General features: G+C 39.7%; 2 protein-coding genes across 2 annotated transcripts; both read right to left on the bottom strand.

Annotated features, from left to right (window-relative positions):
- Positions 1-24: 24 nt before the first annotated feature.
- On the bottom strand, positions 25-4,678 carry TM2D3 (TM2 domain containing 3). Its single transcript, XM_014874140.2, has 6 exons — positions 4,547-4,678; positions 3,661-3,759; positions 2,720-2,877; positions 2,034-2,208; positions 1,392-1,467; positions 25-1,113 (listed from the first exon to the last, which is right to left on the bottom strand). Exons 1-6 carry the CDS (start codon positions 4,632-4,634, stop codon positions 948-950), a joined length of 762 nt encoding a protein of 253 aa, XP_014729626.1. The 5' UTR covers positions 4,635-4,678; the 3' UTR covers positions 25-947.
- Positions 4,679-5,377: 699 nt separating this feature from the next.
- LOC106851768 (threonine--tRNA ligase 1, cytoplasmic-like) lies at positions 5,378-20,454 on the bottom strand. The gene is made up of 19 exons (XM_088172464.1): positions 20,172-20,454; positions 19,379-19,471; positions 18,462-18,652; positions 17,797-17,920; positions 16,555-16,676; positions 15,638-15,755; positions 14,689-14,753; positions 13,922-14,000; positions 12,553-12,699; positions 11,847-11,945; positions 11,354-11,520; positions 10,683-10,845; positions 9,952-10,089; positions 9,437-9,514; positions 9,237-9,337; positions 8,043-8,147; positions 7,167-7,239; positions 6,350-6,464; positions 5,378-6,234 (listed from the first exon to the last, which is right to left on the bottom strand). The coding sequence occupies exons 1-19, from the start codon at positions 20,424-20,426 to the stop codon at positions 6,086-6,088; spliced, it is 2,382 nt and encodes a 793-aa protein (XP_088028590.1). The 5' UTR covers positions 20,427-20,454; the 3' UTR covers positions 5,378-6,085.
- Between the last annotated feature and the right edge of the window lie 3,201 nt (positions 20,455-23,655).

Raw genomic sequence — 23,655 nt, 5'->3', positions numbered from 1 at the left:
AACACCGTCAGTAACAACGCCAGCAAAGCTTCAAGGCGCAGTTTATTCAAGCGATAGCATTTCCAGCCCGACGGCACCGCAGTGCTACAGCAGCGGCCGCTCCAGGCCCGGGCGAGGGGCGCGCACGGCCGCGATTTACCGCGAGTACACAAAGTTGCTGTCCTGTAATGGCACTACTCCGCTACATTATCGCGTCACAAAGTCCTAAGTGGATAAACTCATCGATTATATTGCCAACCCTTTTTTAAAGTAATTTGGCAAGCTTGCTAGGACAAGAATAGGAACTGTAATTTTCACTGATGTGCAGGTCAAGCCCAAGCAAAACAAAGGTATTCTGGAACAATCAAAAAATCTATTTCATTATTTCATATTTAGCCTTTAGTGTTACTGCAGTCTAATTCTAAACCCCCCACAATTTGAAGTCGAGTCTCTAAGCAGATATTAGCTCTCAGTATGTCCCAAACCAAGAAGTTAATGTAATTAACATCGTAAAACATGGTGATTTACATACTACCCACATAACTCAGGCAAATAAATTATCCTCCCACAAATAAAAAAAATTACTGACATATTTAGGAAAGTTAGCTTTAGAGTTAAATTCAAGCACAGTGATATGAAGTAAACAATTCAATATTCAAGTTAGTTGGGGGCCTGACATATCATCCAAGCTCAAGTGGAGAATTTGGTTAGCTGCTCAATTTTTTTTTCATAGAAAAATACCATGTCCACAGAAGAAATGAAATTAATTTCAATTTACTCAGTGATCCACTCGTTTATTTGACCTTAGTTAAAAAGGCAAACCAAGTACAGATACTGTACATTAAAATGTATGCACACAGAACAAACAGTTGTTCTTCATTCTACCTCAAAGGTTCAAACCTCCACACTCGTTTATTTAGAGCCCTTCGCAGGCAATGACTCCTCTCTGAAACACATTGCACCCACATTTAAATATAGAGAGATCCATCTGCAGGTCCCACATAGCCAACACCTATTAGCAGCACATCAATTAGCGTCCATATTCCAAGTCCACCGAAGCTGAAGAGTTTTCCCAGACCTTCCCGCCACTGACCCAAATAGAAACGATCGGCACCAAATCCACCAAGAGTGATGCTATAAGAATAAAAATATGATTAATTATTATTATTTTTAGAGGAACTGAGCTTGAATATCCAAGTGTTTTTCTTTCAGCTGTGTTTGCTGAAGACAGCCAGCATTGTTGCATGTGAACCCTTCATGCATTCTATGCCCACCATTTCAAGCCAGACTATTTGAAATACTGGTTATTCAGCACACCTTTCAAAAATACCAAGCAGAAAACCACAGAACCTGAAGATTTTAAAGAAAACGAACTTGTTTTAGTTTGAAATTATTCAATAGTTCCTGCTTACCTTAGTGCCAAGGCAGTAGACCACTTATAACCTCCAGTCCAGTTGCAATAGAGCATCTTAGGAAAGACACGGTTACCTAAACATTGGAAAACATTAAAATCTCAACGCAATAAACAAAGACCATATAATAAGGAAGAAGACACTGTGTTTTTCCAAAAGGAGTCTAAAAGGGTTGACACTAACTAAGAAATAACTGTCAACACAAAAGCTCATTTACACCCTACAGTTCTCTGTTTCATCATTCTTGGTCCCATATCAGAAAAGTCAGTGAACAAACAGAGGGAAAATTAAGCCTAGTTAGATGGAACCAGTATAATTTTCTTTAATTAACCTATGGAGACATTTGATATTGATTCTATTAGTGGTCTGAGAATAGCAGGTTCAAATAAGTTCAACTCATTGAAGTTGACAAAAATAAAACGAACTGTTTTCTCTGGTGTGACAGTATATAACAGTAAAACAGGCCAATATTTGCAGTTAGATGTCGCTACTATGCTAAAAAATGAAATTAACAATAAAAAAATTCAGTAGATTGATCAAGGTGCAGGCTGTTATTGCAAAAGGACATCAACAATCTTTGTATTCACCCACTGCAAAATATGTGAAAAATTCTTTAGAGAAATCTGGCTTTGCCCTCCTTACCTAGACAATGAATGTGATCCCGGACTGTGCAAGTTGCATTGTATCGCTGTCGAGGACAGGAAACTGTCATGCAGTTTGTGGAATTGGTACAGACATAATCACTTGTAGCAAGCTGCCAGCAAAACTGGCACGTCATGTTAATTGTAAAGTTCTCCTGCTCGTGGTTATTCTCATCCTGTAAAAGGACACCACTATCACTTCAACAGTATTAAAACCAAAAATCAATGTGCAGTATCAAATTAGATTTTATGAGCAGACATTTTGGGCAAAAGAACAATTGTTCTGTTTGCTATCTCTTAGAGAACAGAATAGAAAGCCACCAAAGAGGTATCAAAGTCACGTTTAACATTCCTGATTCCTCCAATGTAAGGCAGCTGCCAAAAGGAGGACTCATTTAGTCTCATCTGTAAGGTCAGTTCATAGCTCTGACAGATATTTAGCTTTCCACTCTCAAAATGTTTGGAGTAGTTTAATTCAAAGGCATGGCCAGGTAATGAAAAGGTCCAAGGCAAGAAAGGCAGACTAGGAACTAGCCTGCCTCTTCAACAGCCCACAGTGAGTGATCAAACATCACAGAACTGCAAACCTGCCTACATCAAAACCTAGAAATCAATATTCTGCATTTTAAGACAAGATGCCACAGTTTAATTACTTAAATCTGGGGTTAAGAGTAACAGGTTACTTACAACACAGTGAACATGTGGCTTGACTTTGCAATCAAAAGTTGCCGTCTTCCCATATATACAGGAATAGTTTGTGTTACATGTCATGCAGTCTGGTGGCAATCTACTGCAAAGCCCGTTGCTGGGACAATTAGTCAAGTAAGGTGGAATTTCTGTACTTTCTGAAAGGTGCAATAAGTGAATTAAGAACCCGAATAAAAAAAGCTAAATACTCTAAAGTATATATATACATTTTTTTTATATACATACATAGACAAACACATGCACTGATGCTGTATCAAGGCCTTTCCTCCCTGTACATGGAGCAGCAATCCCAGCCTGTGCTGTGAGAGCCAGAGGAGCCACAGGGCTCTGTACAGGACACCAGCCAACACTTCAGCACAGCACCAGCACTGAGCTTACGGGGATTAGTGCTGCAGCCAGCACTCCTCAGCAGAAATAATCAGTTCAGGAATAGCAGCAGGGTGACAGGAGTAACCTACTTTGAGCTGAGCTCTAATTGGGGCTACAGCTACCTCAGCCATTTGCTGTTTGCATGTGTACAGAATCACCTCCTAAACTGCCAGCAAGAACAGCATTTCTGTCAGTCCTGATGCACCCTCAGCACGCTACACAGCTGTACTGATGGTGGACAGGGAACAAGTTCTTGCTGGATGCTGGAGTCTTTCAAGAACTTCCACCATCCTGAGGGGTATAAACCATATATACCACAATGGTACTTTAACCTACCATTTCCTAGATCTTATATGGATCAGTTTTCTAATTAGATAATCCAAAGTAATTGTTATGGTCATTGAAGAGTAATTCATAATGTGTGACACTGCAATGCTTCTTACCACTGTGAAATTATGTACAAGTTTCTAAGACCAAATTCAAGAACTTTTAGACTCAAGACTGAGAAGGATCCACAGATAACAAACAAAAGAAACAACATAATACCTTACCTAACACTTTAAAATAGGGAGCATTTGTACTTGTTGAAGTTAGGCTTTTTGCCAGTGTAGACTGTGGCTGTGAAAGCTTTGTCGTCACCAAAGATCCCACTACAAGACAAAAACATGGAGAAAGTGAAATCTCTGGAACAAAATTAATCTTCAGAAACAGTTTGATTTCAGCACTCTGATTTGAAAATCCAAGTAGAAAAAGAATCAGTTTTCCTGTTCTACTAATAGGATGCTCAGAAAGATTTTACACAGTGTTTTCTACTGAACAATACCATTTAATAAAGCAATGCAAGTAGTTCTTGGCCGGGAAGATGGAACAGAGGAACGGTTCGGGAGGCACGGCCGTATCCGTGCCGGCGCTGCGCGCTGGGAACCGCGGTGTGAGGGCTCGGGAGAGCCGCGATCTCAGCCAGCCCCTGCCGAGCCCTCACGGCACCCACCGGGCACGGGTGAGGAGAGACAGCTTTGTCACACCACCCACCCTGACCGAGCCGAGGAGCCCCAGGACGTTTTGGGTCACACACGTTCGCGACAAAGAGCAGACACAAAAGGTGCTGTGTAATAATAGAGCAGCACACGAGTCGGCGAGCGGGGCCTGGCCCGTGTTTTGCCCGGACAAGGAGCACCTCAGCCCCAACCCCGCAGAGCCGGCACGTGAAATGCGGCCATGTCCGAAACACCCGCTTCGCCCTCAGTCAGGGGAGCGGCACCGCATCCTCAGCCCGCCGCGGTCACCGCTACCGCCGCACCGGACCCGCGCTCAGCCCTGGCCGCGGGGAGAGGCCACAGCCGCTCGGGGCAGCCACCCGCACCCCAGGCTGCACCCGGAGCCCCTGCCCCTTCTCCCACCCCCGCCGCCTTGTTTCGGCCCGGGCGCCGCGCTCACCGCGGCCCGAGAGGACGGAGAGCTGTGACAGGAACAGCGCGGCCCCGCAGAGCCCGCGCAGGGCGCGCCGCCACCACCGCGCCGCCATCTTGCAGCAGCCGGCGGGCCCGCGCCGCCGCCAGGGGGCGGGACAGGGCGGGGCCGGCCCGGCTGAGGCGCCGCGGGAAGGGCAGCGCCGGGGCGGCCCCTCACGGAGCGGACACCGCCAGGGGCCGAATATCGCTGTAAAAACACTCCGAACCTCAATCCCGCAGGCTGGATACTGCGCACATGGAGCACACACAAAAATAACTGTATGTATAAAATACGGAAATAGAAAAAAAAATCGCTGTGTTGGTTCTGTCACGTGGAACAGAAAGCTTTCCCAGCCCTTGCTCTTTCAATGTTTGTTTTTTCCCCTTTTCTTTTAGAAGCAGGAGATAAAAACAGATCCACAAAACCAAACGAATAAAAAAACAAACATAGACCTATTAAACACAGTACGAGTGTTTACAAGTATGAGGCAGAAGTAAGACATAAGCTTTATAATTGTGTTAATATTTAGGCACTAAATTGTAGTTTCTGCTTCATGGCTGTGATATTTAAATCACAACTCTAGAGCTGTATAGCTTAGATAATTGAGCACTATCAAAGCCTGTTAATAACAGCATATTAAAGTGAAAAAAAGGCAAAAAATAATCTCTCAAAAAATGCACTTCAACTGCCTGCAACAGCAACTTAAAAATAATTTGTAAGCATAAAAAAAACAGAAATATGGCCAGTTTGAAGTCCAACATACCACTCTAACTACTCCCAGTAAATAAAGTAATAAATTACACAGAGACACAGAAAGGTTTTTCAATTTTTTTTTTGTTTTACTAAAAAGCCAAAACAACAGCAGAGGAAAAAAGAAACACCTCACACACAGTTATAATATTCAGCTGCATTCCTGGCAACCACCATTACAGCAAGCAGTCATCACACCAACTGCATGAGTGCCTTGTCACACAGGCTTCCAGCAAAGACTCCAGTGCATTCACAGACTGTGAACACACATTCTGAAACAACCAAGCTATTCAACCCCCTCCCCCAAATTTCTGTTACCATCTGGAGCTAGGAAAAAACCTAATCCAAACTGCCCCTGAGGCACCTATGCACTGCCAAGCTCTGGCTGCCAGGTCACAGTCACAGTCAGCTACCTGCTCTGTGACTGAGGGAGCTCAGCACTCCCAGCAGCGCCCCTTGCCCTTCCCAGCCTCCTGATCCCCATCATCATACAGCCCTGACTTATTTCCACAGCAAACCCACCACATCAGAGGTGTAGGACTTTCTACAGAATGCTTATTCTGTGATTCAGGCAGATTGCAAACCCATGCGATGGTTAAAGGAGTTGACAGGTGCCTCTGGCCTCTCATGCTTTTCCTGGAGCACCAATAGTGCTACATTTGCTTATTTTGTGTATCCATTAACTGAAAATTCTCTCAGATGAGCATCACTGCTGTGCAGGAAGAAATAAACATTTCACACAGGCAGCTAATATTTTTTTTCCAAGCAGCAACATCAGAATTCTTCTTCTGCATTTGGTATTTGTGAAGTCTTAAATTTCTTGAGTTTTTCAATAGCAGAAGATACTGAAATCTCTCCGTGAACTTTGTTGTCTCTTGTTCGTACATTGACAGCATTATTTGCTTTCTCCTTTTCTCCAACCACTGCAAGACATAGTACAAAGTATTACAAAATCTACATTAGAAAATGAGCCTAGAACAAATTCAGTTCAACATTAGAACTTAAATGATATTCAGAAATGTAAGATGATGCAATTACCTAAAATGAAGTTATACTGAGCCAGCTGTGCATTTCTAATTTTCTTGTTTAATGTGCAACTTTGATCTAGATCCACATCTGACATAAATCCCGCTTCAAAAAATTGGTTGCAAACCTAAAAAAAACCCAAAGAAACAAAAACTCTCTTAGTATTACTATATAGTTTACAACATACATTTGTAAATGCTGCATTTATTGATCTCTCACAATAATTAATTCATGCATATGCATAGTTTCGTTCTTGTGGATGATTACAAGGAATTCAGTGAAGTTATCTGAAGAAACCTGCACACACAGCAGCCCCCCACCTGGGATAACATCTATATCCAATATGTGCTGCTCTGCTGCTGCATGTCAAAAACATCCTCAGTCTGAGAAAGGAGAAAGAGGAGAAGGAATAAACACACTTATTCTTTCATTAAAAGGAAAGCAAGGGACAGGGGTAAAACCAACCATGGTTCAAAAGTGATGTAGTCAAGAATATACACGGTAGGAAATGGAAGAAACTGGCTCTGCCTACTTAGAGCTGAGAGTGTTGTAATGAAGCATTAATTATATAAGGTTTGTCATCCAGGATGCTTTTACCTTTAATAATTACAGAAGTATGTACACAATTAAAGAACCCAAAATACTTGAAGTTACATACCCCTCATTCAGACAGATACAAATTTTGGACTGAAATTTTTTTATTGAAAAATTTATCTCTCTCCCCAGACACGTCTCTGGAGTTATTAAGCATTAATTCCCTGTTCTAGGACAGTACTTATGGATCTATGAAATGTGCCTGCTGCCGTAAGGAGGCAAACTCTCCTCTCACCTGCTGGGCGTATTGTTCCGAGGTGGGGCCCACGGGGACAACCATGACCTGCCGTGGAGACAGCCAGAATGGCCTGGCCAGCACAGGACAAACAGGAAAAAAAGGTGAATTTTACATTTCCAGTCACACAGTCATATTCCACAACAATTTCTGTACAGAATTATTGACGTTAGCTAAGGATGTTGGACAGTGTATTACTCTCTCTTTTCAAGCTCACACGAAATAGCAAACAGATTGATTCCAGTAAAATGACATGTGGGGAAGATGGACGTTCTGTTTTCTTCCCAGATGACTTCACAACTTTAAACAGAATTTTTTCTGCATAATTTTCACTTTTATCTATAACTTTACAACGTGAAAGGTGGACAGTATTTAACATGAAAGGTGGACAGTCAGCCAGACTGACTGAAAATAAGAAAAGCTCTTCCTTAGTACTTGAAATACATTCATGAAGAAATATTTCCAGAACTTATCCAAGATAAAATGATCAATCTTACAAGTACAAAAATATTTCACACAACAGGATTAATTAATGTCTATGTATACACAAATAATTGCTCTATATACATCTGTCATCCTCCTGGTATAAAAGCATGATTTTTAAGAAAAAAGGAGTAAGAATAATGCAGGACTTACACATTCAATTACAATTCCTATTTCTGCATTATTTTTCTTTTCTTCTGCAGTCTCATGAAATTGGAATATGGGTATCATACAACACAGACCAGAAAACTGGACTTTTCTTGCAATGTTACTTTCTAATTTTGAGAAAATTTTATGGATATTATTTTTGCATTATAATACATGGGACAATAGGAAGGATATGCTGTTTCTACGTTATTAAACTCCTCTTAGAATTCCATTTGTGCCACATACCATTTTCCTCCATAATTTTCTGCTAGAATAGCAATCATTCTCTCCACAGATCCCAAAATAGCTCTGTGAATAATCACTGGCCTTTTCTTGTCATCACCATCCTTACTGAAAAAAACAAGTTTTTTTTTTAAAAAAAGGAAGTTATCTTAGCTCACACACATGTAGTCCTACTAATATTATTGATTCTACTTTTAACAGAAATACAAAATTTAGTTAATTATACTTATGAAAAATCTACTTCAAGTCAGCTGGGCTTTTAAAGGAATTCTAATTTAAAATAATCATGCCTATTGCTAGTAGCAGAGACACACTCCTAAATCTGAGAAGACACTTCATGACTCAGCACCATTTTTGGGCATTTTAGTATTTTATGTTCTTCCTTGCACTCTTTCCAGTAGGACTTGCTTTTATTTTGTAGTGCAGGATCTTACCTGCCCTTATTATTCACTACTTCACTTAAATTACAATACTGAAATTAAAAAAAAATGGCTTTTTAAAAAAAGCCAGTTCATAACAATAGTATCACCTATTATAAAAACTATGCCATCTACTGTAGAACATACTGCAGGACCAAAAAATTACCAAGATTCTTCTTCTATCTTTTCCATCTTCATAATTTGCAAAATCAAACACAGCAAGAAATACAACCCAGAAAATGAGTATTCAAGTCAACATGGCACTAAGATTAATTTGCTCAATGGGCCTAGCTGGAAACCAGCCAGATTTTCACTAAAAGCTGTTTGCACTTGGTTTATGTTCAAAGTTAACTAATTTAATCTGATAAAGAACCACTTAGCACAAACATACTTGCTCCTCCGGGTATATTTGAATTTGTGTGCCATGTCTTCCAAGGAGACACAATGACTAGGCTGAAAATGAAAACTGACTCAGCTGAGGGTTTTTAGCATAACTTAAGATCAATTGCCTTCAAAACTGGCAGACAAGACAGATAATGAGATTTTCCTGTATTTACAATTAAATTGATCTTCTCAATGTAATGAGAGTGATCTTCAAGTTCATGACTTCCTCCTCTACTCACTGGGGGTGTTTGCTCTCCCTACCAGCTGACTGATTTACAAGCTAATCATTTGTTAAATGAGCAAGATAGCATTAGTACATAATGGGAATTACAGATAATGAAAGGTATTATTTAATTTTATTTTAAAAAGGAAGATACTTAGCTTAACCACTCACCCAACATAAGTAAGATTAAACCGAATGGGTAGCTGGAAGTCAAGTTGGATTGTAGCACATTGATGGTACCTACCAATTGCATCTTTAATTTTAATATCAATCTGTGAAGCAAAATAACACAGTTACTAAATATAGTTTGCCTGCAGTACATCTGCATTTCTGTCCATCCCAAAGTTATACTGAAATGCTGAGTCACTGACCTTAGGACCATAAAATGCTCCATCTCCTGGATTCAAATTCCATTGCTCTCCAAAGTTATTCAAGCTGTTTTGAAGTTGCTAATCATAACAATAAGAGAGTAATTTAAAAAGGTATAGAAGGGCCTCTCATTACTGGAAGAAAAAGCATTTGCCTTTGAAATTCAAAATGAGTCAAAAGGCAACACAACCCCTTTGTTGAAGCACTTGTTAATTTATGATAAATAATCTGGAAATAGTAGTTCCTTGCATAAATATTATAATTAATCAGAAAGAAAACGATTAATAGAAATTGAACTAGTTCAAGGTAAGGGCCTAAGTAAGAATCTGAAAGTTCTGGCTTTCTACAGAAACTTCAGATTTAATTTGATGTTTTCCTACAAGAATTTACAATAAGGGCAGTATTTAGCATCTGATTAAAGCAATTTCAGCATGCAGCATGGAAGAACTCAGTTAAATATCTCCCTCTGCAAGTACAGATATTAAGGGGTTTCTTTGTTTGCTTTTAAGTTAATTACCTTTTCTGCATGATCCCAGATCTCCGAATCTCCGAGATAATTTTCTGGTCTTGTAGAAAGATGTAGTTGAAAGGTAAAGCCAAAGACAGCATACACTGACTTCAAGAAATCAAGACAGCCCTTAATTTCTTCTTCAATCTTAAACATAAAACATATTAAAATAGGCTAAAATTTACTTACATAAACATGTAATTGCACCTACTGAGAGTCCATTAAATAACAAAGAATTAAAGATCACTCAAAAATTACATCCAACAAACCCAAATCCATTTAATGGGCAAAGAGAGATCTGAGGTGTTGAGGCTTCAAAGCATGGCAAGAAAAGTAGTATTTTTGTTAAGCATGAGGTTCTGGAGCCAAATTGTATCCTGAACTAATGCACATCAATTTATACATGTAGTTCCACTAAAATCTATGGCATTAGTGACAAAATAAAGTTTTATTCAGCATTACTATGGAAAACAATGGGATCAACTGCCTTTTTTTTGCAGAGGGAGATGGAAAGTGCAACAAATCTTACTTTCTAGGATTTACTTGCCCAATGCATCTTTCTAAATAAAAGGAGGCACTCAGGAAAAAAAAAATCAAAAGCAGCATAACACTACACAAGGAAAGAATCAAGAGTTGGAATATTTAAGACTTTTTTTTTTCTTGTTTACTGTTAGTTTGCACTGGGAGAGGGAAGGGGGTTTTTAGAGTTTTTTGGTGGGAGGTGCCTTTTTTTTTTTCACCTGTTCCATTGTGCAAAAGATGTGAGCATCATCTTGTTGGAAACGCCTTACACGAGTCAAGCCACTCAAAGTGCCCGAGAGTTCATTTCTGTGAAGAACTCCAAAATCTGCAAGTCTAAGAGGCAATTCTCTCCAGGATCGGGGACGATGGGCAAACATCAAGCTAAAAGGAACATGGAAGGACCTTCCTTTTATCCTTCTTACAGGAGATTTAAGACAACACACAAATAAACAAAGCTCAGTAAAGACAATAATCACATTTTTAAGTGTTTACACATTCAGGTTGTCTACATTCTGAAAGACAGGCAAACAGAAAAAGCACACCACTCAATGTACTGCTAAAGACCACTGAGGAAAAAACACTGCAAGAGTAAATCAAGACTGGTTCACCTGTGCCCTTCTTGGAATACCACATCTGATGGCCACGTCTGTCCAACAGAATTGGTATTGACTAATGGTACACAATATTAGCATGCACAAACCCAGCTCCGTGCAGACTTACTGCAAAGGGCTGCTTTGGGACAGTGTCAGAGAAGCTCTCTGGACACACTGGCTTAGCAGTTGATCATAAACATACATGACAGCATGTATTAACACTCCTTTTATTGCTCCTCAGCCCCACAAAGGATAAATGATGTAAAATAAGATGTTTTCTATTTGAGAGTACAAACCAATGTCCTGGACAATTCATGGGTTTAAGGGCAAAAGTTTCTTTCTCAATTTCAAAAGAGAACATATTTTCATTGTAGTGCTGCCAATGTCCTGAAGCTTCCCAGAGTTTACAGTTGAAGATGTTCGGAGATACAACTTCAGTAAAATCACGCCTGCGATATTCCCCCTAGAGAACAAATGCAACATTTAAAAGGTGAGAGAGCTTCTGACAAGCAAAAGCTTGATTCTTTTAAACTGTGGTATTATGATGGCAATTTACAGGGACACGATAGGACTACTGCACACATAGACTTTGCACAATTGGAAAAACAGCTTCACTCTGCCTTATTTTCAAAAATGTTACATTTGTATAACCGTTGTGAAAACCTTCTGTATGTTTACATACACAGATAATTCTCTTCCTGTGGATAGCTCAGCACTATGAATGGCCTATCATTCAAGATCAATAAATGACAATTAGGACTTAGATTAGTAACATCAGTATATACTTACCCGTATGAAATCCATGAGTGTGTTATAAAGAAAGGCACCTCTAGGGAGGAAAAAGCAGCTTCCAGGACTCAAATCATGAAAGAAGAAGAGTTCTTGCTCCTAGGTAAATTAAAACCAGAATGCTCTAATAACAATTCAGAGAGAATTGCACAACGTAACTACTTCACACACATCAATACACTGTTTGCAAAGATGGACTATTATGACAACGAGATGTTTATGGTCTACAAGTTCTCAGCAAGACCAGTTAATTGATCTGCAGGTCTTAGTCTTAGAATTTGTAAGAACACAAAATTCCATTTGATTCTTTGACTATGTAAACACATTTCCCCAAATTTACACCTATCATAAAGGATGACCAAACCATGTTATTTACACAATTTCCAAATAAATTCTCTTCTGTGAAAAAAAAATGGTTTAGGTAAGAACTGCAAAGACTCTACATTAATAGGTTTAAGATATATGTCTCTAAACTAAGGGACTAAAGCTATTAACTTCTTCCCAACATTAGTTTAACATGAATATGTAAGTTGAGTTTGTAGAATTAAAATTTTTTAAATGTAAGTGACATCAAGAAGCACATAGAACTGTCTCCCCTTAAAACTGTCAAAAGACAACAAAAAAATCAAACCGGAATTAAAATACCAGGGAAGAGAATGAATTCTATAATAGAAGTATAAAAGAAGTAGACAGTGGGATACTGTACCTTTCCAATTTTCCTATGATCCCCGTTTTTGGCTTCTTCCTGGACTTTTTCCCATTCCTTCATCATTTTGTTATCAGGAAAGGATATTCCATATATTCTCTGCAGAGTTTCCATGTCAGATTTTCCTTCCCAATATGTAGAGGAACTCTGATACACAAAACCCAGACTTTAAGATAATATTACATAATATCCAGGAAAGAGGGATAAACACTAACCCATTCAAATATTATGATAGTTTTCCTTGGGAAAAGAATTATATGCAGTCCTTCAGCATTTGTTTGTAATACAAAGAGACTTGCAGTGCCTTTTAGTCAGCATACTAATACAGAAGACAAACAAAAGTGACAGGTCAAATCATATTTGATTCTTCTTAGGTACCTTGCTTTAACTCACATCATAGCGTATTTTATTGTTTTATGTTATGGCTTCTAAAAAGGCAGGACTTGTTTACCTTGAAAACAATGCAGTAGGGAAACACGGAAGGCAAAACAAACCTAACTCTCACAGTTAACTCTGAGCAGTTTTAACCCTCTACCCACTTAACCTCTGGAAGTCAAGAATTCCATACACTTCAGTTAGGAAGCCAGCAAAAGCCACAATGATGAATGCTCCAAAGAGCTGAGTCTAATAAGGTTATTAAAATTAGCATCTGTGAGTAACTTAAACTACACCAAAAATTCAGAGGCCTCTGCAAACACTGTCTCTGGCTTTCCTGGAAGCAATGCCATTTTTTAACAGCAGCACTTGCAGATCTGCCAAGGTCTACTTTATCTCCTGTACCTGAAAGACACCATCTGACAAGGTCAAAATACTATTTTCTGACCCAAAGAGCATCCTGATGTTCACTTACTGCAGTAAGAGCACGTACAGCACGCTGCACTCAGATGTGACAGCTGGTACAGACTAACCAGGACGTTTGTCCTGTGAAGTGCAGTGCTGGTGAGACACAGTGGCACAGTCCTGCCACAGGAGCTTAGGCACTGCACTCCTCTCCTGTGCACGGCAGAACTGGCTTCACAGCTCATCTGCTCACCACGAGCTACAATAGTTTTGCAGTGCTCTTCATCAGTCCAAATGTGCATGTTGCTACACTAATACTCTGATAAAAAACCACGCTGTTAACTTGCACTGAGGTACTCCTGTCTTAGTCAAGAATCAGTAAATGTCAGAGGCAGATCAATGGTCAAAGTCAGTGGTTCTACTTCTACCATGGGAGCTGGGAAAGAAATAAAGAACTAGAGTACAGTGCTAAGCAAAGAAAACAATACAAATGACTAATCCTAGTATAAACAGCTCAGGAAAAATAAATATGTAAATAAATCAACTGACAATTTATTTCAGTTTTAATGCACAATTAATTCAAACTTACCTTAATTATTTTAAGGGCCTTAATTTTTCCAGTGTGTCTTACATGTGGACCCTTGCAGAGATCAATTAATGGACCACATCTATATGGCAAAACAAGAAGAGTGTTCATTTCCAAGCAATCCAACATTTTACAATACAGTCACAAATGGCACACAAGTTCATGTTTGACACATTCATACATGCCAGTAAATAAAAATATGCAGCATGCAGCCAATTCAGTGCACCTTAAATGTAACTGTGCCTTCTACCCAAAGGGGAATATTCACTCAGTAAATGCTCAGCACATTTGATCCTTTTTGAAGAGCATCATATTTGCCAATTCATACAGTTCCATATGTCAACTTGTTCAAGTTGGCCAGGAAACTTTAAACTATGCACATCAAGTAGAAAATGGTTTTGCCATTTCCCAACCAACTAACAAGTAAGTGAATGAGCAGGTTCCTCACTCCACACTGAGTTAGAGTTAGCTTTATCCTTTATGCAGCAAGCTAATGTCAGAGATGGCAACTTGTTTTAATCAGTCTATTGAAACCAGAGGGAATAAATAAAAACTGAATTTGACATTTGGCCATAAATTGAGACCTAATCTGTCCCAGCAGAGGAAAAAAAACAAACTCACATTACCTAAGTAGCAATATTAATTGCAAACTTAAGTCCCAATCACACAAGAATTCAGAACTTAGAATTAAAAAAACCAAATTATTCTCTCAAATTAAATTAATTAGCTATAAAAATAACTTATATTACCTTTCAAGTATATTTCTTTACCTGTATACTGTGGTAGTTGGTGTCTTCACCTTCTCATTAAGGATACGACACTTAAACTTGTTATACTGTGTGTGGAAACGTGAAAAGCCAGAAATGTCAATAAAATGGGTAATAGAATTCTCTTTAAAAATTATATTTTAATAATACAACTGCACTCCTAACTAAAAAAAAACAAAAACCAAACCAAACAAAAAAAAAAAAATCAACAAAAACCCCCACATGTACTTCTCAGAAGAGTTGCAAAAGCAGAGGGGAAAGAGACAGAAACATCTTAACTCCCCTGAGGGTGTGTTGAGGATTGTGATTACCACCTGAACACCCCAAAGCACTTGTGAAAAGCAACTGTACAGTACAGACTGGACAGTGAGGTGATACTCACTGAATAAAACAGAACTAGAGTAAAGCCTTTTCTGACCTGTCTTCACAAGTGAGCCAGAAGAAATGTATGCCTTTCATTTACTTGTTATTTCATTGAGTTTGAGGTGTGTTTTTGTGGAATACCGAATTGTTTTTGTAAGTGCTCGAAAACATCCTGAACACTTGAGAGGCATATGGAGGGGGGAAAAGGATGTTTTTCTTTGTTTTACTAGACAGGTACTATTCTGATGAGTCAGTCACATGCTGTCACAGCACAGCTAGTCTGAAGCTGCACAGTTAAATCCAATTTGACCAGCCTAGTTCTAGAGAAGAGAAGTAACCAAGTCCTGGGGTAAGACAGGGATAGGCTGGATTTGAACTCAAACAGGACCCCAGGCAATCCCATTCCACCCTGAATGCAGACACATCACTGGCCAGGGTGCTGGTGGTGCAGAGATCTCAACCAATCAGATGTGTAAGCACCAGAATTTGGAACCCAACCCATGACCTAACATAATAGCATGCAGTATTTCAAAAAAGTTACATTTTAAAGGATCATCGTACCAGATCCACAGCTACTCTAAAGATTTACCTTAAACATGTCTAACAGGATCTCCTTTTTGACTTCCAGCCTTTCAAAAGCCTGTTTCTCTTTTATGATATTTTTACAACGGCTCTCTAGGAGTGGGAATTCAGTACTAGATACACTTCTAGATAAAAAGACAGGCAAAAGAAATAGAAATTACTTATTTTGATACTCCCATTTTTTCAAGTGACTACTTTCTAATGGTCTAATTTGAAAAACATGGAACGTGTTGTGATTTCTCACAGGTTTTTTTTTCTTAGTTACTTACAATCAGCTGCATTTTCAGACATTAAACACAAACACAGACAGTACTACCCTGAACAAACTCATTGCAATCATTCCTAGGACAGTCTTTGACATGATGAAATATAGGAAGACCTATAGTTCAAAATATACATATGATTTAAGAAGAAAAACAAACCAAGGGGAAAAAAGGCTGAAGCCAGCCACAACAGTCAGTTTATCGGCCCATGCAGATTCAGTATTCTCCCTGCCTACAGAAAGATAAACCAGGAAAAAACAGAATTGTAATGCTGTGTACAAGGATTAGAAAAGCAGTAAACACCTAGATAAGTTACATGCATTTGGGCCCTTTCTACAAGTGACTATGGCCCCTGGAAACCAAACTGGAGTGACTCTTCAAGGAAACCATCCTCTCTGCCTCACAGAACTTCAGAAAGTTCAACCCAAACACGATGCATTTTTTCCACAAAACACAGAACGGCTTCAACTCTTACAGAGCAGGTGTCTGAACACTGCTTCTGAAATTAATATATACACAGACTCAACTGTATACATAGTAGACTATGTTTCAAATCATATTAGAGATACAATTATACTTTTAACATGCAGAAACAAACAAAATAATTCAAGTACTGAGCTTTAATATGTAGTATTGAAGTTCTAAGACACTGAAATTTTACCTATCTTCAATATACATGTCATAATGAAATCCATTTTCAATTGGTGGTCCGTAGCATAAGCAGCCCCCAAAATATCCTTCCATGGCCTCTCCAAGAATGTGAGCACTTGAATGCCAATAAACCTGTAAATTAAGTCAGGTGAGCAAACCATGAGGTCAATGGCATTGTGTAACTAAAAAGGAGAAAAAACAAACTAGAAATATATCTGCAGATAGGACACAGACTGAAACCAATGCTGTTCAGATTTTGAGAGAAGTAAAACAACTTTATCTTTTCATTTTGAAGTACTGTAAATGATCAACATAATGGCAGATGTAGCACTAAAGGCCCATCATACTTCTGAAAAAGTCTGGAAGAGGATAACTGTACCTCTGCCCAATTCCTTCAACTTAGTACTTACTGTACCTTGTTCATTTAGAAGTTAATTTCATCAAAGTCTATGCACCACTAATCACATCTAAAGCAATGTAGCCAGTTAAGTTGCCATTGCTCACAATCAGTACTTTTATTAATGGGCCTGTAACCTACATTGCTTGAAATGTCAGAAGAGGGAAGCCAACAACACAGTAGATCAATATCAGTCTGATGTTCTGAGTTCTTATTAACTCAGACTATTTCAGAGCTACTGCTACAAGATAAAGCCTTTACAGGCTCCTGAAAAGTCTCCAAAAAGCTTAATCACGTGGATAATTCTTTGACAAAACTGAAGTCCAATCCTAGTGTATAAAGGTAACATAATCTTCAGACTGAATACCATTAAAGAAAAATCTTGGTCACGTTGCTATAGTTTAATTGATTAAGATATGTCTACTTAAGGATCTAATAAACAGTGCCAATACAAGGAGGTGTAGATTTTATTTATGACTCAAGTCTAATATTGGACAGTTTTTAGGAAACAGTAGAGACTGCCCAACTTTGCTTTCATTGTCTGATCTTTAAATGCACTGAGCCAAACCAGACTGTTTCAAGTTAACATAAAAATCAGAGCCTTCTGTACAAACTCCTTTGAGAAATAACTTATTCATGTAAAAGAGAAGGATGAAAAGAACACAAAGATTTTACTCACTCTCAGACTACAGGCACTTTGTATCTAATCTTCTTTGTTGAATCATAGGAAATACTTTACTTGAATAGTTTTGTGAGGTTTTTTTCCTAAATTCAAGATTTTAAAAGCTTAATGCTGCAATCAATTTTATGTCATTAGTTTCTTTAATCAAGCGAAACCAGAGAGTGTTTACTCACAGCTTTGGCTTCTTCATTATCAAAGGAGAGCAGCTCTAGAGTACAGTCTCCCTCCAGTGGACGGTCCAGGTCCCAGAGCTCACCGTTCACTTTGGCTATGACTGCATTTGAAGCCAACACCTGACTAAAGAAACGGAAGAGATAACAAGAGACAAAAATATTTAGGTTCAGATTTGTAAAAGACTTTAGATTTCTAAAACCCATGAGACCACATCCACATCTTGTAGCACCTGAAGAACTTAAACTTTTGCTTCTATGGTCTTCTAAACACTTGCCTACCTTTAAGGTATAGAACCTTAAGGTCTTGAGAGGTTTTGTTCAACAGCTTTCAGTGCTGGGGATCTGGAGGAAAGGCTGCTCCTTAACAACAGGTTCTACTGTATCTGCTAATTCATAAAACTTCTGGTGTCTCTTAGTTCCAGCAGTGTCACAGATTTAATTGGAAGTGAGCATTATTATCCCAGCACAGAACCCCAAGCATCACTCAGAACTGTAACTAGCTGTTTCTACTACATGAAGCTGAAGTGCCAATGCTTCCCAAGCAAACCAATTTAAGGGAGCCATCACCCATTGACCATGAGACATTTTATTCAACAAGGTAAGAGAAAAATGACAGTAGCAATTTTATCACTACAAAAGTACAACTCCTTGAATGTGCAGATTACCTAATTCCTACAGCTAATTGATATGGTGTGGTTCTCCAAGATTCCCCTTCCACCATCTCTCCATCTGTCAGAGTAATTTTGATAGATTTGCTCTGGTTGGCTGCTCTGTAAGCTAGCAAAGCATCATGTTCTTTTTTCAGTACTTCATAAAGCTTCAGTCTGTCTTCTATGAAGCTTGGCACACACTGGAGCTGTAATATATAAATGTGATCATACACACACATATTTGCAAGACAAAGAGAATAAAAGGATTCACAGTGTTGGTCCCAGAGGTTCCAACTTGTCCAGATTTAACTGTACCAGAATTTATACTAAAATTCAGTAAAGCTTTTATAAATAATTATATACAGGATAGTCCCATCCAACTTAGTATTTTATAGCGATTTTCCATGCACTTTCATCAATCTAGGCCTAAATGGGTCTGTGAGTTGGATTTGAGAAAGCAGCTTATATTCCTGACCCAAAATTTGCATTTGGCAGATGTCCTGGAGAAATTTGGATCGCTTCAACAAGCCCTCACCTCTGCCACTACATTCAAAGCATCAGATTCAAGCCAGACAGCTCATATGAAGGTTCCTGTATTTTAGCTTAAGGTGAGTTATTAAGCTCTATTGTACTACAGCAGTGCTGCCAATATCCTTTCAGCCATCATGAATGCTGTTTAACTGCTCATGAACCATCACTCTCCTTAGGCACCACAAAACCATGACCTTTATTTCCCAATAACCAAAATCGTTTTGTTACATAAAAAGCAGAGATCTAAGTAACCTTACTAATGCAAGATGAAACCCTTGAATATTGTGAGTTTTCTTTCTCTGTACTATAGCAAGTTTTCTTCCCAAAAGCTGGGATTACAAAATACAGCGAAGTATTCTGGATTTGAGCACCTTTTCTGAACCTGGCCAAAAACCACTTACATCATTCTGGTGTTGGTTCACAGTTTCATTTTCTTTGCTCTTTTCCTCTTTAATTTGAATCACTGCATCAGTTGGACTTGCACTGGAGACTTTCTGAAAACAGTGAAAATACAAAGTATACCCCTACTATACCTTTAAGATTTTTTCCAGCAATCATCAAAACAAACCAAACCAGTATAATATCGGGCTAAAAAGGCAATTACAGGGAACAAGGTATATAATAAGGTCCTTAGTACAAAGACTTCTCACGGCACATCTAGACTACATTCTTTTGATGTTCTGCAGATATAGCAATATTGCTCATCAAGCAAAATCTTCTCAAATTTGACTACTACAACTGTCACCAGCAAAATCGCCCCAGCGAGGCAGCTGGAGATCAAACCGGAGCGGTGAGCAGCCACAGCAACTTTCAGGCGTGTGACCGAAAGTTTCAGTCACCCTCGAACAGGTTTCCCGGTGATGCTGTGGAGGCCCCATCCCTGGCAGCGTTCAAGGCCAGGTTGGATGAAGCTTTGATCAGTCTGGTCTAGTGGAAGATGTCCCTGCCCACGGCAAGGGGGCTGCTACGAGATGATCTTTAGGGTCCTTCCCAACCCAAACCGCTCTGCGATTGTATGAACCCGCCGCCTTGGCGCAAAGGCAGAGATTGCTGCCCAGCGCTACGGGCAGACACCGCGACAGGCTTCTGCTCCCGGGGGCTGGGTACAGGCGGCTCGGCCCGTCAGTGTCCCTGGCCCGTCCCTTCCCGCCCGGGTCACCGGCCCGTCCCCGCTCCGAGCGGCCCCGGCGCTACCTCTCCGCCAGCCGGGGGCTGCGCCGGCGCCGCCCGGCCCAGCTCGGCCGCCAGGCTGCGGCGCAGGTGCAGCAGGCGGTAGCGCAGCTTCTCGTTCTCGGCCCGCAGCCGCTGCAGCTCGGGGCTGGCGCTGTCGGGGCAGAGCGGCTCCTGCGGCTCCTTCAGCCGCCCGACCTCCGCCGCCAGCCAGCGCAGCTCCCGCTCCTGCCGCGCCAGCCGCAGCTCCGCCGCCTCAGCGGCCGCCGCCGCCGCCATGTTGGCCCCGTTACGCTCCGCCCCGGCCCCGCCCGCTGCCCCGGCCCCCGCCCGTGTTCGTGTTCGTGTTCGCGTTCACAGCGCTCCTTTTTCTCTTGGAGAAACAGCCGCTGTGATGGTGATTGATCAACGCGCCCCAGGCCGGGTCGTTGGGAAATGTCGATATCCGCGGAATCAATGAGGGTGAAAAAGACCTCCGAGATGATCGAGCCCAACCTATGACCGAGCACTACCGTGTCAACCGGACCATGACACCGTGTGCCACAGCCAGTCTTTCCTTGAACCCTTGAACGCTTTATGAAACAATGGCACTGTTAAAACGTGTTGGTCAGATCGCATCCTTATTTGACTTCAATGTTAAATAAACATAGCCAGAGCTTATTTGTAGTGGATGCTTCCCGGCTGACACCGTTCCTTACAAAATTAGGCTGATTTAACTATTCAGCATCTTAGTACAATAGCAGAACTTAGCACTAAGGTGCTAATTTGAAGAGGTTTGAATTGCCAGGTGTTAGGACTCAGAGCTTGGGAGGATTGTAGAACTCCTACGGCACAGCCCAGCAGTCTTTGCTGCATCATTTACAGGTCATTGCAGTGAAATACCTCAGTTCCTTGAGCCTGGGAAAAGAATAGCTCTCATTCACAAATATTTTACCTTGTACTTCCATGTATCCTTTTATCTCAAACACTTCCTTGGTATCTTCAATTTATCTAGTTTCCTCCCTGATTGTACTTCACATTCACTTTTTTGAGTTCAATTTCTCAACACACACTTTCAAATTTTCACCTTTAAGCTATACTCACACTTAAAAAGGTGTGGATCTTTACTACCAAATCAGAATTTTAGCATTTTATTCTTCTATTTACACGATGGGAAATAACAATATGGTATGTGAGAAGCCAGAGAGACAAATTTTGTAATTGTCCACAACCTGATACATTTAAAAATCTTTGTGATTTTATGACTTTTATAGAAACACATTTGAGGTTATAAGAATATATTTTTTTACCAACAAAAATAATGGGGACATTTCTGGCTCAAAACATTGTACTCTTTTAGAAGAAAAAAGTCAATTGTTGAGTGCATCAAGTCCAAAGACACTCCTATCGTGTATACTCAAAAATTTTAAGTTAATATACCTCAGCAAACTTATACCAATGCATTTTTTTCATTTGCACCAATTCTTCCTTCCTTTTCTGAAGAGATGCAACTTGACAACACCTATGTCTATCCCTCACTATAACAAGGTTGTGTATCTTTGATTCTGGATTGGCAGGTGTGAAAATAAAACATAACCTATAGCTTTCTTTAGAAATACATTTCATTATTAATTTGATAGGTTACCTGTTATTTTAATTTTTAAATTCACTACTGTACAGAATTAATTATTCTGCCTAGGATACTGATGACAAGTAGTATTATCAGCACAATAAAATAAACACAGATTTGTTTTTAAATTAAACTGTGAGAAATGTATTCAGGTTACATCCTCTGTATCTCATCTTTGGGTAATGCCTTATGAACCTGAAAACGTAACTTTGGGCTTGCTCTAGCATTTCGTGAAGTACTGGAAAAGCTTCCCCTCCAAAGTTGTAGAGGCTGAGAAGGCTGGTTCAGAGGATGCTGTCTAAGATATGTGGAGCACCAGTATCCTCTATCAGGATCTTTTATCTGATGAGATAATGTGGTGCTAATTAGTAGAATTTCTGAGACAGACACAATTTGAAGAGAGAAAAAAAATGGTACTACCTCTATGTACATTCAAAACAAGAGGGAATTTTGAGAATTAAAGCGCCCTTCCTTTCAAAGGCTACCCAGAAGATGTGCCAGACAGGTTGATTACTTTCTCTGCCCTCTGTAGAGGAGGCTGGTTTAGCTGTGCTCCCTGGCTCATGGTTAGCATGGCTCCTGGTTGGGATAGCAGCTGCTTTGTACCATCTCTCTCCCCCCAGAGGGTCCTCTCTGGTGTGTGATGTCGTGCAGAGCACAGGGAGCTCTGACATGATCACAGGAGCGTGAGAATCTCACCGCTATGGCCAATAAGCCTTAACATTGCAAACTGGGACCATTAACATTGCTTCAAGTAACACACAATGCCATGGTCCTTGCTCCAGATGATGTGTCACACAGAGCCTTGTTGTATCTGCAAACAACCACAAGGTGACAGGCAATGCTGCCAAACAGTTCTGTGAAGCCTCGCTGGCTAACTGGATGATCAAATACACAATAAAATTCATGCATTATGATATGGTCAGTGGTCAGCTTTAATGTTAACTGATAAATAGTTGAAATTTTGGAAACAGAAGAAGCCTGACAGGAGGATACAGTGATTGCAACTTAAGATCACAAGAACAGAAAATATTCTAAAATTCAGTGGACTAAAAGCTTGGCAAAATATTTTTTCTTTTTTGCTACACAACAGATAAACTACCCTTTAGAAAAGTGCAGGTAAGGCCACATGAGCAAGACCATGGATGCATTATCAGTTGGAAGCAATAGAAGTAGAAAAAATAGACTAAGAAACAGGAGGAGGAGGCAGGAAGTATTCATAGCTTTTCTATACAGGGAATTTATGTTGACAGAAAGTATGAAAACAAGACCGAGAAGTCCATGTACTAAGGAGCATTTGCATAAGGGAGGTTATGTAATGTGTGATCCTCAATGAATGATTATCAGTGGCAGAACACCTCCACTGGGATTGCAGTAATCTCCACTGTTAAACCTGGCTCAGGAAATGGACTCTACATGGTTTATTTTGCTTGGAAATGGCATAAAAATCTAGACATGCAGAAATGTTGTTATTCTTAGTAGCTATGTATTTACCTTCATAGAAAAGGTCTTATTCTGTAACCTTTTCTTTTTTTTTTTCCTTTTGCATATAGGTTTACAAAATATATATAGAAACATGCTTTCCAAATGTAGAATTCCATTGCATATTAAAACGAATATTTTATGGAAGAACAAGAAGTAGAGAGCACTTTTACTGTGGTTTGGGTATGGCCACTGAGGAATATAAAATCAAAGTGTACAAAGGATGCTTTATTTTATGTCCTGGACCATCTTGTACAGATTATTTCAGTTTGATCAGCTGTCTTCTAGAATGAATTATTTTTTGCAAAGGGTTATCTTTGAAGATCAGTTACAGAATTAAAAAGTAACAGTAACTTAGCAATTCTCAGTCTCATCATTACGGTTCAGAAGCTGTTAACAGTTGTAAAGGGCTAATTA

Source organism: Sturnus vulgaris, chromosome 13, assembly GCF_052056855.1.
Source record: "Sturnus vulgaris isolate bStuVul1 chromosome 13, bStuVul1.hap1, whole genome shotgun sequence".
NCBI classification, from domain to species: domain Eukaryota; kingdom Metazoa; phylum Chordata; class Aves; order Passeriformes; family Sturnidae; genus Sturnus; species Sturnus vulgaris.
This window is presented reverse-complemented; position numbering and strand designations above follow the sequence as displayed.

Coding starts and splice junctions, on each gene's coding strand:
- LOC106851768 (XM_088172464.1), bottom strand. CDS start 20,426: ATGGCGGCGGCGGCGGCCGCTGAGGCGGCGGAGCTGCGGCTGGCGCGG. Junction 15,756..16,554: donor GACATGTATATTGAAGATAG/GTAAAATTTCAG, acceptor CTTTTTATCTAG/AAGTGTATCTAGTACTGAAT. Junction 14,754..15,637: donor TCCTGTTAGACATGTTTAAG/GTAAATCTTTAG, acceptor TTCCACACACAG/TATAACAAGTTTAAGTGTCG.
- TM2D3 (XM_014874140.2), bottom strand. CDS start 4,634: ATGGCGGCGCGGTGGTGGCGGCGCGCCCTGCGCGGGCTCTGCGGGGCC. Junction 2,878..3,660: donor TCCCTATTTTAAAGTGTTAG/GTAAGGTATTAT, acceptor TGCACCTTTCAG/AAAGTACAGAAATTCCACCT. Junction 2,209..2,719: donor AGCCACATGTTCACTGTGTT/GTAAGTAACCTG, acceptor GTCCTTTTACAG/GATGAGAATAACCACGAGCA.